At 35.0% G+C, this 12,870-nt stretch overlaps 2 protein-coding genes and 1 non-coding gene across 3 annotated transcripts; 1 reads left to right on the top strand and 2 right to left on the bottom strand.

The window, feature by feature from the left end:
- Nucleotides 1-5,032: 5,032 nt before the first annotated feature.
- LOC142987805 (troponin C, isoallergen Bla g 6.0101-like) lies at nucleotides 5,033-7,601 on the top strand. Its single transcript, XM_076136741.1, has 6 exons — nucleotides 5,033-5,180; nucleotides 5,327-5,354; nucleotides 5,720-5,863; nucleotides 6,305-6,430; nucleotides 6,889-7,020; nucleotides 7,352-7,601. Exons 1-6 carry the CDS (start codon nucleotides 5,178-5,180, stop codon nucleotides 7,378-7,380), a joined length of 462 nt encoding a protein of 153 aa, XP_075992856.1. The 5' UTR covers nucleotides 5,033-5,177; the 3' UTR covers nucleotides 7,381-7,601.
- Nucleotides 6,150-6,221, bottom strand: TRNAH-GUG (transfer RNA histidin (anticodon GUG)). The gene has a single exon. It is a non-coding gene; the product is annotated as a tRNA-His (tRNA).
- A 2,615-nt stretch (nucleotides 7,602-10,216) lies between the features above and the next one.
- Nucleotides 10,217-12,662, bottom strand: LOC142987804 (protein toll-like). Its single transcript, XM_076136740.1, has 4 exons — nucleotides 12,397-12,662; nucleotides 12,132-12,277; nucleotides 11,533-12,060; nucleotides 10,217-11,456 (listed from the first exon to the last, which is right to left on the bottom strand). The coding sequence occupies exons 1-4, from the start codon at nucleotides 12,524-12,526 to the stop codon at nucleotides 10,557-10,559; spliced, it is 1,704 nt and encodes a 567-aa protein (XP_075992855.1). The 5' UTR covers nucleotides 12,527-12,662; the 3' UTR covers nucleotides 10,217-10,556.
- Nucleotides 12,663-12,870: the final 208 nt, after the last annotated feature.

The following is a 12,870-nucleotide window of genomic DNA, read 5'->3' as shown; positions in this document are numbered from 1 at the left end:
CAACTCTTTGTCCCGTCGGTTGTTAAAAGAGGTTATCTCAGGCTCAAGTAAGTGTACTCGTCGACATAGTGTATGACGTGCCCGCCTACCTCGACCCTACGTTTTGTGTTGTTGGTCATAACCTGGATTTTTGTACGGTTCTTACTTAGTCCAAGTCCTCAGATCTTTGAGCATTGATTCGAGTTCCAATGCAAAGGAAGAGAAGAGGACAATGTCGTCTGCAAAACAAATGTTTGTTAACTGTTTGCCACTAACAACAATGCCTTTTGATTGCCGCCAGGCTCCTGAAAAGGGTGCTGGTAAGTAATTTGGGAGATAGCGGGTCTTCCTGTTTCACGCATATTGCTTTGATGAGTTTGATGTATGTAGCTTCGATTCTACATAGTATCTTTAAGAAGGTCTTGGTTATGGAGTGATGATTCTATGGCGGTATGACTGATGCTGCCAAAAGCTTTGGAATAATCCACGAATGCTAAATATAAAGGTTTATTAAACTCATAAAACTTTTATATTATCTTATTTCTTTAATACTACTGCTGCACTCAGTCTACCCGTCACGTTACCCATTGATTGATCATGATGATTGATGTTTAATTTTACTGAATAATGAAAGTTACGCACAAAGTTGATCTCTATTATATTACTTACTTAATAATAAGTAAAGATTTTTTAATTTAGATTGTTTAATACAATGTTTTCCTGGTGTCTATTCACTTATGGTTTTATATACTAATAAGATTTAACTTTTTGATACGGTTTTTTACCAAAAAATGTACAATAAACCATTTTTATTTGCAAAACTGTGTTTAATTTTTGACATATTTTTCATGATATTGGTTCAAATTTTGAATGCAAAACGGACTTATATGCTTTTTTTTCTTAATAGGTAACAGCTATTACAAAGTTTATATTGTAGATAGATAGAGCTAAAAAATACGCATCTAATGATATATTAACATCTTATATTTAATTAATAAATTTATAAAATATTATAAAAAAACAGTTTCAAAAATTTGTTTTGGCTGTCCTGTAAAATTTATAGTTTTAGATTTGTGTCCCTTTTGTATTCAAGGAGCGATATAATTACGTAGTATTTTTATTTCCACCTGCGTACTTATTAAAAAGATTTATTTCCTTACATAATGTATCGAGAGATATAGTATATTTAGTATTCACAACATATTTTACATAGATACGTGTTGTACTACATAATGCGAGCACACCAATCATCTGTCACGTCAAACTGTCTTCGAGAAAAAGGGCTCTGACGTGCGGACAGACATACGCTGAATTGGTTCCACAAATATTTGGATATTTCTTATTTTGTACTTACAAAGTTAATATTAACGTTTCGACAGAGGAAAATGTAAGGCGATGATGCTGATCACGTTTATTTTAAAGAAAAAATAAAGTATTTTTAAAATATCCCGAATACTCTCAGCCAGAAAAAAAATCCTTGTCATCTATTAACACAAAACGCTATAAGACGAAGCCGTCTGCTTGTGCAAAACTTAACAATGTCTGAATAGATTTTCATTCTGTTTTCACCAGTAGAGTAATTCATAAGTCGTAGTGGTCGCCATGGCCGAAATCGGTCGCATAGATTACCTATCTTATGAATTTGATGATCACGATCTTACAAATTGATGATGATGATCATCTCAAATCATAAGGATCGTTTGGGTTTCGATTCGTCTAAGTTTAGTAAAAATGGCTAGTGCGGCTACTATGTTTGTAGTACTTATAACAGCTAGCTGATAACAGCACAGCGCTAATAGGTAAATATATAATTTGTGGTGAGAAATATTAGCCGGAGATGCTCAATCCAAAATAAATCTTATATTATTATTAGGAAAATTCCTTGTAATTATAATACTTATGGATTATACAAAGTAAGGGACTCTCAATGAACTTTTTAATTCAATTCTCAAGCAAGTTAACTTTGTAAACTGCACTATCTATAATTTGAATAAAAACCACTATCTTCGTAATGAAGTTAGTAAAAACAAACCGTGCACCTGTTTATTTTCAAAATGTAACAACGTTGCAAAAGAAATGTGTTTTTTAAGTCGTTTTGTTTCAGACTGAACAATAATATCTATGGAGCTTTGTACAAGATGCTCTGTTGTTTCTTTGTTTGTACGTTTGCTTGTATTCAGTGAAATTTTAAGGAGCAGAGTATTATAGCAAGTTTTATAATTTTCTGTACTAAATATTTCTAGATAAGAAACGAAAAGATCTGGGATTCGGACGATTATTTTGTTAAGGAGCTCCATTATGATTGTTATGATAATTTGAAATCAGACTAAACACGGTTAAATCTTACTAATCATTTGCATATAATATAATTGCCATTGTATGTTTTGACATAAGAAATATTGTATGAGAAAATAAATCATTCTTCATCTTTTATTTAATTTTAGTAAGAATGAAAGAACCAAATTGTGGTGTTTGTATTTTCATGTAAGAAAATATAGTTATTAAAACCAAAATTGTATTTGTCTAATTAATGTTAAGTGATGTTGACAAGCTAAACGGCTTAATTTCCAACACGTCTTTAAACAATGGACATAGCATTCAATATTCAGGACAAAGCAGTGTGAGGTGTTTACCGCAATTTAAACAAACTTGTGCTTTATTGCTATGATTATAAAATCGTAGATAGTTACGCTCACCGGTTTGCAAAAAAAATGAGTTAAGCTACCTTTGGTTCAGACTTTCTTTAGACGGTAGGCCGCTTTCTGGTATTCGAGCTGAGCAATTCTGGAGGGCATGATTTGGATCAGTCATGGTTGTTGACTCCTAAGACTACAAAAGTCATGTTGAGACCCAAAGACGGGTCAAACAAATTTAACAAAAGTTAGTTCACAAGCTTTTATATAAGTATTTTTTTCTAATCTACTTAGTCTATCTCACAGGGAGGAGACTCTTGCGATAGGCAAGAGTCTCCTAAACGAAGGGCCTTAATAAATAAATAATAATTAATTATTATGTACCAAGTTGTGAATAAACAACAAAACTTAGTGTTAATTAATTAGGAAATAAGCTAAGTGAAGTAATTAATGCAAAACCGTGACCATTTTAATTATTGTGAAAATGGGCTAGGCCTTGAGTTAATAAAATGGTAGCTTTATGCCGTATTGTTGCATTTCCTTATCTAATCAAATACCGGTAGTATTTCTACATACAAAAATTTGGTTAAAGAGAAAGCCTTATTCATAAAATAATTAGATAACTTGCGTCTAATTTACATGAATATAAATAAGTAAAAAATTTTGAAATTAAAATGATCTTAAAATGAGAAATCTTTGTCTAACAGTGGACCGCTACAAAAATATGTTTTACACCAATTGTTTTTTCGACCATTATTAATAATTTAGTCAAGGGGTACGGCAATTGCCATGCTAATAGCAAAATTCACCCGAACGAAGCGGGGTTTTCATCTAGCATTATATCTAATTTTAATTCAGATATATTTGACGGTTCTGTATATAATAGCCATCTGAGAGATAAAAAATAAAGGTATGGATCAAATTCGTCGTAATTCCACTTCCTGCTAGTAATTTTTCAGGAGTAGGAAAACCAGCTATAAAACTTTATATTTTAATATCTTGCTGGCATTCTCACCTCAGTTATAAGTAAAACAATACTAAAAGTAAAATTCATAAAGTAGAATTCTCTGAAAATTATAATTTTTGTTCAGACAAAGGCAAGTTCCTAGACGTTGTTCTACTTCAAAACGCTGACATTCGTAATATTGAAACTTTTCACGGAATGGGAACCGTAAAAGGTTCCAATTCTAAAATAGAACTGTGAAATGTACAATTTTTGTATCAGACGAATCTAGAATATTTGTTCTTTAGTGCCATTTTGAACTCGCATTTGTAACAGAAGAAAATATAAGCGTAAGTACCTGTGACTATTTTCTTAGGAAAGCTAGCACATAAACATTCTATCCAACAATGTTACTCTAATACTTTGTTTTTTCGTTACAATTCATAACTCTTTTTTCAAAACCTACAATCTTAAAAGTATTTCTTTAGCTTTATATATGTAGAGGCTTTATATATGTGTGTGTAAAAGAAAGAAGCGTCACTCATATAAAATACAGATTTCCAAACGGAACAATTATTATTTTGTGCAAAGTGTGATCCACAAAAAAAAATGTTCCGGGTCTTTGTGTCCGTCGTTTGTATGTTTGTTAAAGTCCCCGCGACGCAAAAGCAATGCCTAGTGCGGGAGATGTCTTTCAAACAAAACTAAACAGAAACAAATAAGTTCATCTAAATACGCAACCCTACATGTATCATTAGTAACTTTTGACACACAATTTTCAAAGCAGCACCTTGTAACTTAGAACAAGAGAATAGAAGCAAACTGCAATAAATAACCTTCATAACAATTAATAGAAGACGTGTGCAAAGACCTATTAAACACTAACTACTCTTTGATAAACCAGCGCTAACGACCTAAGTTTACAACTAACTTAGAATTTAGATACATATCAAATTTTACTTGTATTGTTGTACACTGAGGAGAGAATTGAATGTACTGAACTAGGAATGTTATAGAATCTTTTATGATTACGAATGAAGGGTATTTGATACCTATTTCTGTGAATAATGATTCAATTACATCGAAGAATGATATAATTTTAAGTTAAAATTCAAATAGAAACCTTTCAGTGATTAGTTTCTAAGTAAAATGTAATTTCTTTGTTACGGAGAGACAAAAATTACTTACGCTTTTATAATTTAGTTGATGAATAACATGGTCAAGTAACTTCATTACTTACCTACAGTAGTATTTAACTTGATTGGCGACGGATGAAAAAATGCAGTCATTATTGCAGACTATGATGGTTGCAGTCACTCTAGCCCAGAAAATGTAGAGCCGTAAAAAACACTTGTGTCCAAATATATAACTTAATAATGTTTAACAACTTTCTTTGATCTCCAATCACATAAATCATTTGTATTACAAGACGAAACAATACAAGCGAACGCATCTATCCCTGTCTCATTATTGCTATGATTACGAGCGGGTTGGCGACACCTGAGCTATTCCATCTAGGCGGAACTTTGACGATTCAGAGACATATAAAACTGACTACCGCTACAACTTCTGGATCAATCCCTGTTACACAGAACGTGATTTAGTGCCGTCAACGAATTAAAATGGTGTGTTTAATTTATTTGATCAATGATTTAGTGGTTAATCAGTAATTTAATACGATAATTTAGTGTTGATAGTGAAAATTGTGTTGTTTAGGATGTTGTTAGTCAATTTATTAATGTTTTTGTTTCATTTCATGCGTGGTGCTCAGGAGGAACTTGATAAAAGCCAGCTGCAACGTAAGTTTTTTTAAGTTTCATTTTCTAAGTTCCATTTTGATCACAATTTTCGCTATAGCGGAGTTTCAACATAGAAAATGCTTCTATGTTAAAACTCCCCTATAGCGAAAATATTACTGTTTAAGTAATTCTTACACATTGATTGACTATATTAATACATTGTCAATGATAAAATGTAAGCATTATGTAAAAAGAAAAATTAACAAAAATTAAGTTCTACTATTTCATAACTTATATCGTATTGAGGTAGGTCATGTTGGAAAAGCAACTGATTTTATCATTGAATACTTATTAAGATACTCATAAAAATAATTCACAGTATCTAAATACATGATATTATTATCTAACAATATTTTTTCCTTTAGTTCTGAAGAACGCCTTCGATGCGTTCGACCACGAGAAGAAAGGTGTCATCAGCACAGACATGATTGGCACCATCCTCGAGATGTTGGGTCATGAACTGGACGATGATACGCTGAAAGAAATTATCACCGAGGTCGACGTGAACGGTACTTTTTAGTGTTTTTTATTTTTTTTATTTGGTTACTAAAAGTGATAAGAGATGGCGTTGTTTGTACACTGTTTGCATTGAACAAATCATTAGCCTCAGCAGTTCTATTGTGTTACAATAGATGGCGCTGTTATAAAATATCAAAAAGTTGCTCTACACAGAAATTTCATAATTTGCTTTTTATAAAGAAAAAGTAGAGCTAATTATTGTTGTTTTTTACATAAAAAATTTCAAAAAGTATAAATTTGCAAAAATATAGTCTCACCGTGACAATGTTTGCACATTGCCGTGACCAGGATTCGAACCTGGGTTACTACGGCCACAACGTAGGGTCCTAACCACTAGACGATCACGGCTACTGAGACATACTAAACGAACGCCAAATATAAGTATATATTGAATGTTACATGTATATGACGTCATAACTTTGTATTAACAGCGACGGGAGAGCTGCAGTTCTCAGATTTCTGCACCTTAGCCGCTAAGTTCTTGACAGAAGAGGAAGAGGACGATGAGGCCATGTTGAAAGAATTGAGGGAAGCCTTCCGGTTGTACGACAGAGAAGGTAATCTTTGAAAATTATCTAAAAAATAGTTTTATACTCTTAATTAAGTGTTAGTTGGCTTGTCGAAACAATTTCGTCACCTTAATTTTTTTTAGTAAGTTTTACTCAAATTTTGTTATTACATTTTTGCTGTCATATTATTACTTCAGTAGCTTTTTAGTTTTGATATACCAAAACAAATAAGTTTAGTATATTTAAATAACTAATCTGATAATCTAATCTACTATTTACTCTGTAACCTTCGACTCATATTATACCTCTACAATCATATCAAAAAATTATACCGACCTATCGACCTAGCCTTTAATCCAAAACTTTGTCGGAGTCGGCTTCCAGTCTCACTAAATACCATTATTTTACATGGTACGACTGCCTATGGGACCTCCACAAAATCATATCAAAATATTAATAATAGGTAAAGGCGACTCTACATTACTGATTAAATCCTATTCCTTCAGGAAACGGTTATATCACGACAGATGTACTGAAGGAGATCTTCAGAGAGTTAGACAACACATTGTCTGCCGAAGACCTGGACACCATGATTGAGGAAATTGATTCTGATGGCTCAGGAACTGTGGATTGGGATGGTATGTAAAAGTTATTGAATTTTTTTTTACAGGGTTAGAACTTAGTTATTACTTATGTAAGTGTATATTGGTAGAAATTTATTTCTTTACTTAGTAATTTGAATTTATTACTATTTGGTTTGATAGAGTCTATCTTTATAAACTTTATTTAGTTTTAAAGATTTTTGATGAAAGTTTTATTAGTAAAAAATATTTAAGATATACTATAATATTTTATTATATTCTGTACAGTACAATTATTAGGGCCGTCGGAGAACTACACTAAACTGTTATTTTATTTTTAAATGGCTAGTAGGTGATTAACGTGATTATATTGTTTTTTTGTTTTCAGAATTTCTTGAAGTAATGACTGGAGAATAAACATAGCTAAATGAAATTAGAATAAATTATTAAATAAGGTAAAACCACAGAGTAAATGTAAAACATCACAATTTATCGACAGTCAAGAGTCCGGTGTAATTCGGAGACTGTAGGCTCCTACAAGACCCCTACAGGTAGATAATGTGATATTTATAAGTTAATTTTAAATTATAATGTATTAGTTAATAGCTGCGCGCAGTATTTTTCAATAAAAAACATTAATTAAAAATATTGTTTTATTTTGTTTCACGCCACCTGTTGGATTATATTTGAACTAAAACTATACATGACTCTACCATGGTTTTTGATAGTTAAACTAGATGGCAGTAGTAGCTAGAATTCTAAAAATAAAAATATACAGATCAGATAGATACACATTTCAGCGATTCTGTCGAAATTCAACTTGTATTAATAGCTCAAGTTATTTTTTAACAATGCTAAACAATAGAGCCAAAACTACGATTATTCAAAAGATTTGTAATAGAAACCAGAAAAAAAATAAAGGCCGTCTAAAAAGCCTACTGCGCATTTAACAAAAGAGTAAATTAGCGTTAACGAAATCTTAAACCGCAATGTAATTTATCTCTTGTCGTTTTTGCTACACGTTTCTACAAACAGTGAGCTATTTATTGAAGTAGAAAGGAAACTGCGAATTTATTTTCTAAACAAAACCCACTTAGGTATTGACAAAAGTTAGATTGAACGTAACCTGGTGAATTTCTTCACTAATTGTATAACGTTTTTGTTGAAATACTTTTACTTTTGTTGTTTTTAACTTAAATGTTTGCAACAACGGTTATGCTTACAAACTATCTTTATTTACTCATTTAGCCTTTTTCTTTTATACTAAAACACAAAAATTTTGCTAGTTGCTTAAATAACATACATTCTTACCACTTTGAGGTAAATATCAATAACTTTTAACGTACAATATTATAATGTTTTTCATACATCGATCATGGCTCTACCTTTTGCAGCCAGCACTTAAGGCTTAGTCCAAATTTTGTTTTCTTCCCATAGCTGGACAAGGTAATACGATACTCTTTCTGAAAATCATCAAAAGATATCTAACTATGGAAAAATTGGCTCTAGAATAAGCCGAGTGACAAGCATGTCGCATGCCGCATACCACATGCCAAATGTTCTATACTTAGTGAAGCAGGAACGTCATTCACACAATGTAACGACGCTATTACATTGATTGATGGTAACAATGACATTTGTTTGTGCCAAATTATAAATAGAAGATCGCGTACAATGTAGGAATGGTAGTAATTAGAATTCCTATGAGTAACACTGTCACATTCGTGAAATATAATGCTCGTACGTTTCCATGGAAAGTTTTAGTAGACAATAGTAACTGATATTTTTAGATCATACATATATATGTACATAACCGGTTCATGGTCCCGAAGGTGTAAGCAGAAGTGTATGAAATACGCCAGCGATAAAAAGTATAAGACCTGAAAAAAACCGTGAATATTTTTATGAAATCTCACGCTGAATCATCAGCGTGACACATGACCAGAAGGCTAGCCTTTTCATAGGGCAAAGAATAAGAAACTTGCTATTCAACGTGGTGGCGACGTGGAAAGATTTTATAGTGCCTTTTTTTAATTATATTTTCATATTTTTTCGACCATAATTAGATTTTAAACGTAAATTAAAAATAAATTAATACCTCAATGTAAATATTATATTTATTTATTACTACATTACACTAACAGAATCTACACATGTAAGTTACAGGTACATAAATAAATATATCAAATAAATCGTATATTGAACAAAGCATAACAAAATCTTACGTACAATAGTTACGTAAGTAGTGTAGTGTAAGTATCAAAACAGTCCTTAGTCCAAATACCGAGGTGCTCTATCAAGTTCGGCACAACAAACAAGTGCAGTCGTGTTAGCCGTAGGGGAGCTTACAACTTAAAGGTCGAGTGTTGACGTACATAAAACTAAGTACACACATACGGTACTACTCGATAAAGTTTAGCGAGTAACAATATATCAACTGTAGATAGATTTAGAACTATACACAGTGACTGTCAACTTAATAACTAATCAAAAACTACCGTCGATTGAGCAAACACTTCTTAACAATTATCACGCGTCCTGGCCACTTTATGGTGACTGTTGAAGGAACACCGTCAGGTTTTTAGTCGGTATGCCCAAATTTAAAAGCCGGAACGCCTAGCCGGCGGGATAGCCCGACAGACCCCTGCTTCCTCCCTGGATCGAGACATACAGATGCATTTTCCGGACGAAAAAAAAACAGTGGTAGAATCGATTTAACTACATACTACGCCACGAACTTTATCGTTTCCGTGACCTAAGGATACATACACTACCTATGAGATTCTACTATCGTTAATGATATTCGTAATAAAGATATCAAACATACATAAAAGTCTTTTCAGCGCATCATAGTAATGATTGCTCTGATGAATTCTTGGGCTTGAATGTATTTAAACTCTGTAAAAGGACTTTTATTAATCTAAAGCGGTTTATCCAAAACGTTTGCAATATATTCAAATTTAAATAAGGTAAAATGTGAGTTGGTTTCCGTGAAGTAAATTGGCAGCTCGTTGCGTTATCACATTACTAGCCCGTGATAAGAAGTCTTTATACTATTTCTATAAAATTGTAGAGTTTGATTGTTTGGTTGAACACGCCAATCTCAGGAACTACTGGTCCGAATTGAAAACATATTATTTTTTTATTTATTTTACTGTTGGGTGGCCTATTTATTGAAGAAGGCGATAGGCTATATAACATTACGCTACGCGTTATTAGACAGCCGCATTCAATATGTTGACCATTAAAGGATTCATTGCCGTAATGCATTATTATCTCTAGGCACTTCAGCTCATTATAAATAGTAAAGTATACGTTAAGCTCTCAAAAACTTATAAGAATCAATTCCAAAAAATCAGTCTCGATTTTGTTGTGTTATAACTGTGGCAAAATAATAACTAGATAATAGTTACTTTGTAGAGCTGTAGCTCGATTCTCTACTACTAACGATTACCGACATTTAGCTAATATTCGATAAATTTTACGAACTACTAATTGTTAGAACAATTTTGGCAGTACATTTTAAATGTTAAACTCTCGATACTCGATGGTACTGACTGTACGGAATGGCGCTACTGGAACTCAAGTCATCGCTACATTTGCTCACTTGCCATGTCAATGTCGTCAAAAGCATGCGTTTGTTGAGCTAAGAGTGCTGCTGCGTTGCGCTCTGAAGAACGTTGCGTCGAGAGAGATGGTGCGCGCGGTGCAGGCAACGCGGCGCGGAGCTTCTGCCAGAACCATGGGTCACCCCAACGCAAGTAATTGTTAGTTTTGAGGTAACGACGCAACCCATCATCCAACGTCAGTGATTCGGGATCGGCTAGCAGAACCACCACCAGACGTGGCTCAGCTGAACGCATAGCCTCCGCGTGAGCTTCGCGGAATTCCGCGCGAGCCCAAGCTGATTTCAAAAAGTTCTCCGACACCACTGCAATCGTGCGACGCGAGCGCTGAACCGACGCCGAGATAAGATGCGGGATCCAACCGCCCGGCACCCAGTCACGGCTGTGCACACACACTCGGTATGGCTGTGAGCCGTTCTCTAACCGCTCTATCATTTCTTGCACGAGCTCCTCATCGTAGTGAGAAAATGAAATAAAGGCGTCGTAAAGACAGTTATCGGGGCGTTCAGCGGGACGAGACCACCAGCCGAGTCCTTGCAGCACCACCATCAGGTTCCTGCGCCACCTAGGACGTGCCACACAAGAGGTTAACATAACAACTACCACCATAAGTGTCACCAGTCCAAGTATCAGTGACAGGTTGATGTCACAGTCGGGCAGAAAAAGTGGCACATTGCCAAGACACTTCACGTCATGAAAATCTATGACGCTCTTCTGATACATAATCAGAGCTCGGATTACAGAGGCAGTGCTACAGTCACAAACCAGCGGATTGCTACTCAGCATCACTCGACGCTCGTCTGCTAGCAGCGATGACACCGTTTCAAGGTCCAGCGTCGACAGGTCGTTATGGCGCAAGTCCAGTTCCTAGAGCAATGAAATATAGAATTTTATTACGTAACGCAAAAAATATAAACAAAGGTAGTCATATGAAAGTACCAACCAAAAGGTTTGACGGTAGATGGCTGTAGTGGATGGCGCGAATGTGGTTGTGCGCGAGCTGCAGCTCCCACGCTACGGGAGGAACGGCAGATAATATTGGCAAAGCCGTGAGGTTCGAGTGCTCGCATGTCACCCGCAGCACAAGCGACGGCTCCTCCAAGCGCTCGCGCTTGTCGCAGCGGCAGGGCGGTGGTACTGTACATTCATCGGGTGGCGCGGCGCATACAAGGTCATCCAATGACACTTCACTAATCGGCATTCCAAAGCGGCAGCGTAAATCGAGCAGATGCACGTGAATAGGACAATCTCGCATAGCACGTATCCCCCACTGCGTGTGGCAATCACATTGAAGCTCCGAAGAGAGTTCAACACTAGCGCGTGAAGAGAAGCGACCTCCCGGCTCACAGTAGTGCCGACGGTTAGAGATCAAGTGTTGGTAGTCTTTGCGGTCGTATAACAGCTGTGTCACCTTGTTACCCGACAGATCGAGTTTGATGTCATGTGTTCTCGTAAATGTCACGTCCAAATACTGCAAAAAAAAGCATTTTATATGCGGTGATATTTTCAAATAAAAACTACGCAATTTTATCTTTTTATTACCTTAAGCGTTGTGATAAGATTGTTACTGAGGTCAATCTGACGCACATTGAGCACTGGTGAAGATGACCAGTCGCTACATATGAACTTTGCACCAGTGTTGCGAAGAGAAAGCTTGTGGAGCGTATATTTCATATGCCATAATAACCCTGAAATAATACAATTCTCATACATAACAAACTAGTTATATGTGTATGAATGTTAATCCATTCCGGGACGGTAGTCGTAGAGCACATACACACACACTACATGATTGATTGATACTCACATGAGTCAGTGGACTCATCGTTCGGACAGAGATCTCCTAGCTGAACGTTGTCGTCAAGGATCAGCTCTTCAAGATAAAATATATTTGTCAGAGGTAGAAATACTTCCCTAGAAAAATTATTGCTGCTCATGTCTAGCTTTCTCAGCCTAGCATCGAGATCAAAACTGAAAATTAATAAAAAATAGTGTCACTGGCAATCAAGAAAGTAAGAAACAGTAACAGACAGTAAGATGGCCGCGCCGCGCCGTTACCATTGCTTCGGGAGGTTGTGGGTTCGATTCCCACACGGAGCAATCATTTGTGCGATATTACTGTGTATCTTTATATGTTTTTAAAAGTCCCCGCGACACAAGAGCATTTTTTGCTAGAGCTGTCTTTTTTAAATCTATACTAATATTATAAAGCTGAAGAGTTTGTTTGTTTGATTGTTTGTTTGTTTGTTTGTTTGAACACGCTAATCTCGGGAACTACTGG

This window comes from Anticarsia gemmatalis, chromosome 4 (genome assembly GCF_050436995.1).
Source record: "Anticarsia gemmatalis isolate Benzon Research Colony breed Stoneville strain chromosome 4, ilAntGemm2 primary, whole genome shotgun sequence".
NCBI classification, from domain to species: domain Eukaryota; kingdom Metazoa; phylum Arthropoda; class Insecta; order Lepidoptera; family Erebidae; genus Anticarsia; species Anticarsia gemmatalis.
The sequence above is the reverse complement of the archived record's forward strand: the minus strand, read 5'-3'. Positions and strand labels throughout refer to the sequence as shown.

Bases quoted from the DNA above. Each gene is read 5' to 3' on its own strand.
- LOC142987805 (XM_076136741.1), top strand. The intron at 6,431-6,888 runs GTAATCTTTGAA...CTATTCCTTCAG, and splicing joins CCGGTTGTACGACAGAGAAG to GAAACGGTTATATCACGACA. The intron at 7,021-7,351 runs GTATGTAAAAGT...TTTTGTTTTCAG, and splicing joins AGGAACTGTGGATTGGGATG to AATTTCTTGAAGTAATGACT.
- LOC142987804 (XM_076136740.1), bottom strand. From the start codon at position 12,526: ATGAGCAGCAATAATTTTTCTAGGGAAGTATTTCTACCTCTGACAAAT. The intron at 12,278-12,396 runs GTGAGTATCAAT...GTATTATTTCAG, and splicing joins CGATGAGTCCACTGACTCAT to GGTTATTATGGCATATGAAA. The intron at 11,457-11,532 runs GTTGGTACTTTC...TCATTGCTCTAG, and splicing joins ATCTACCGTCAAACCTTTTG to GAACTGGACTTGCGCCATAA.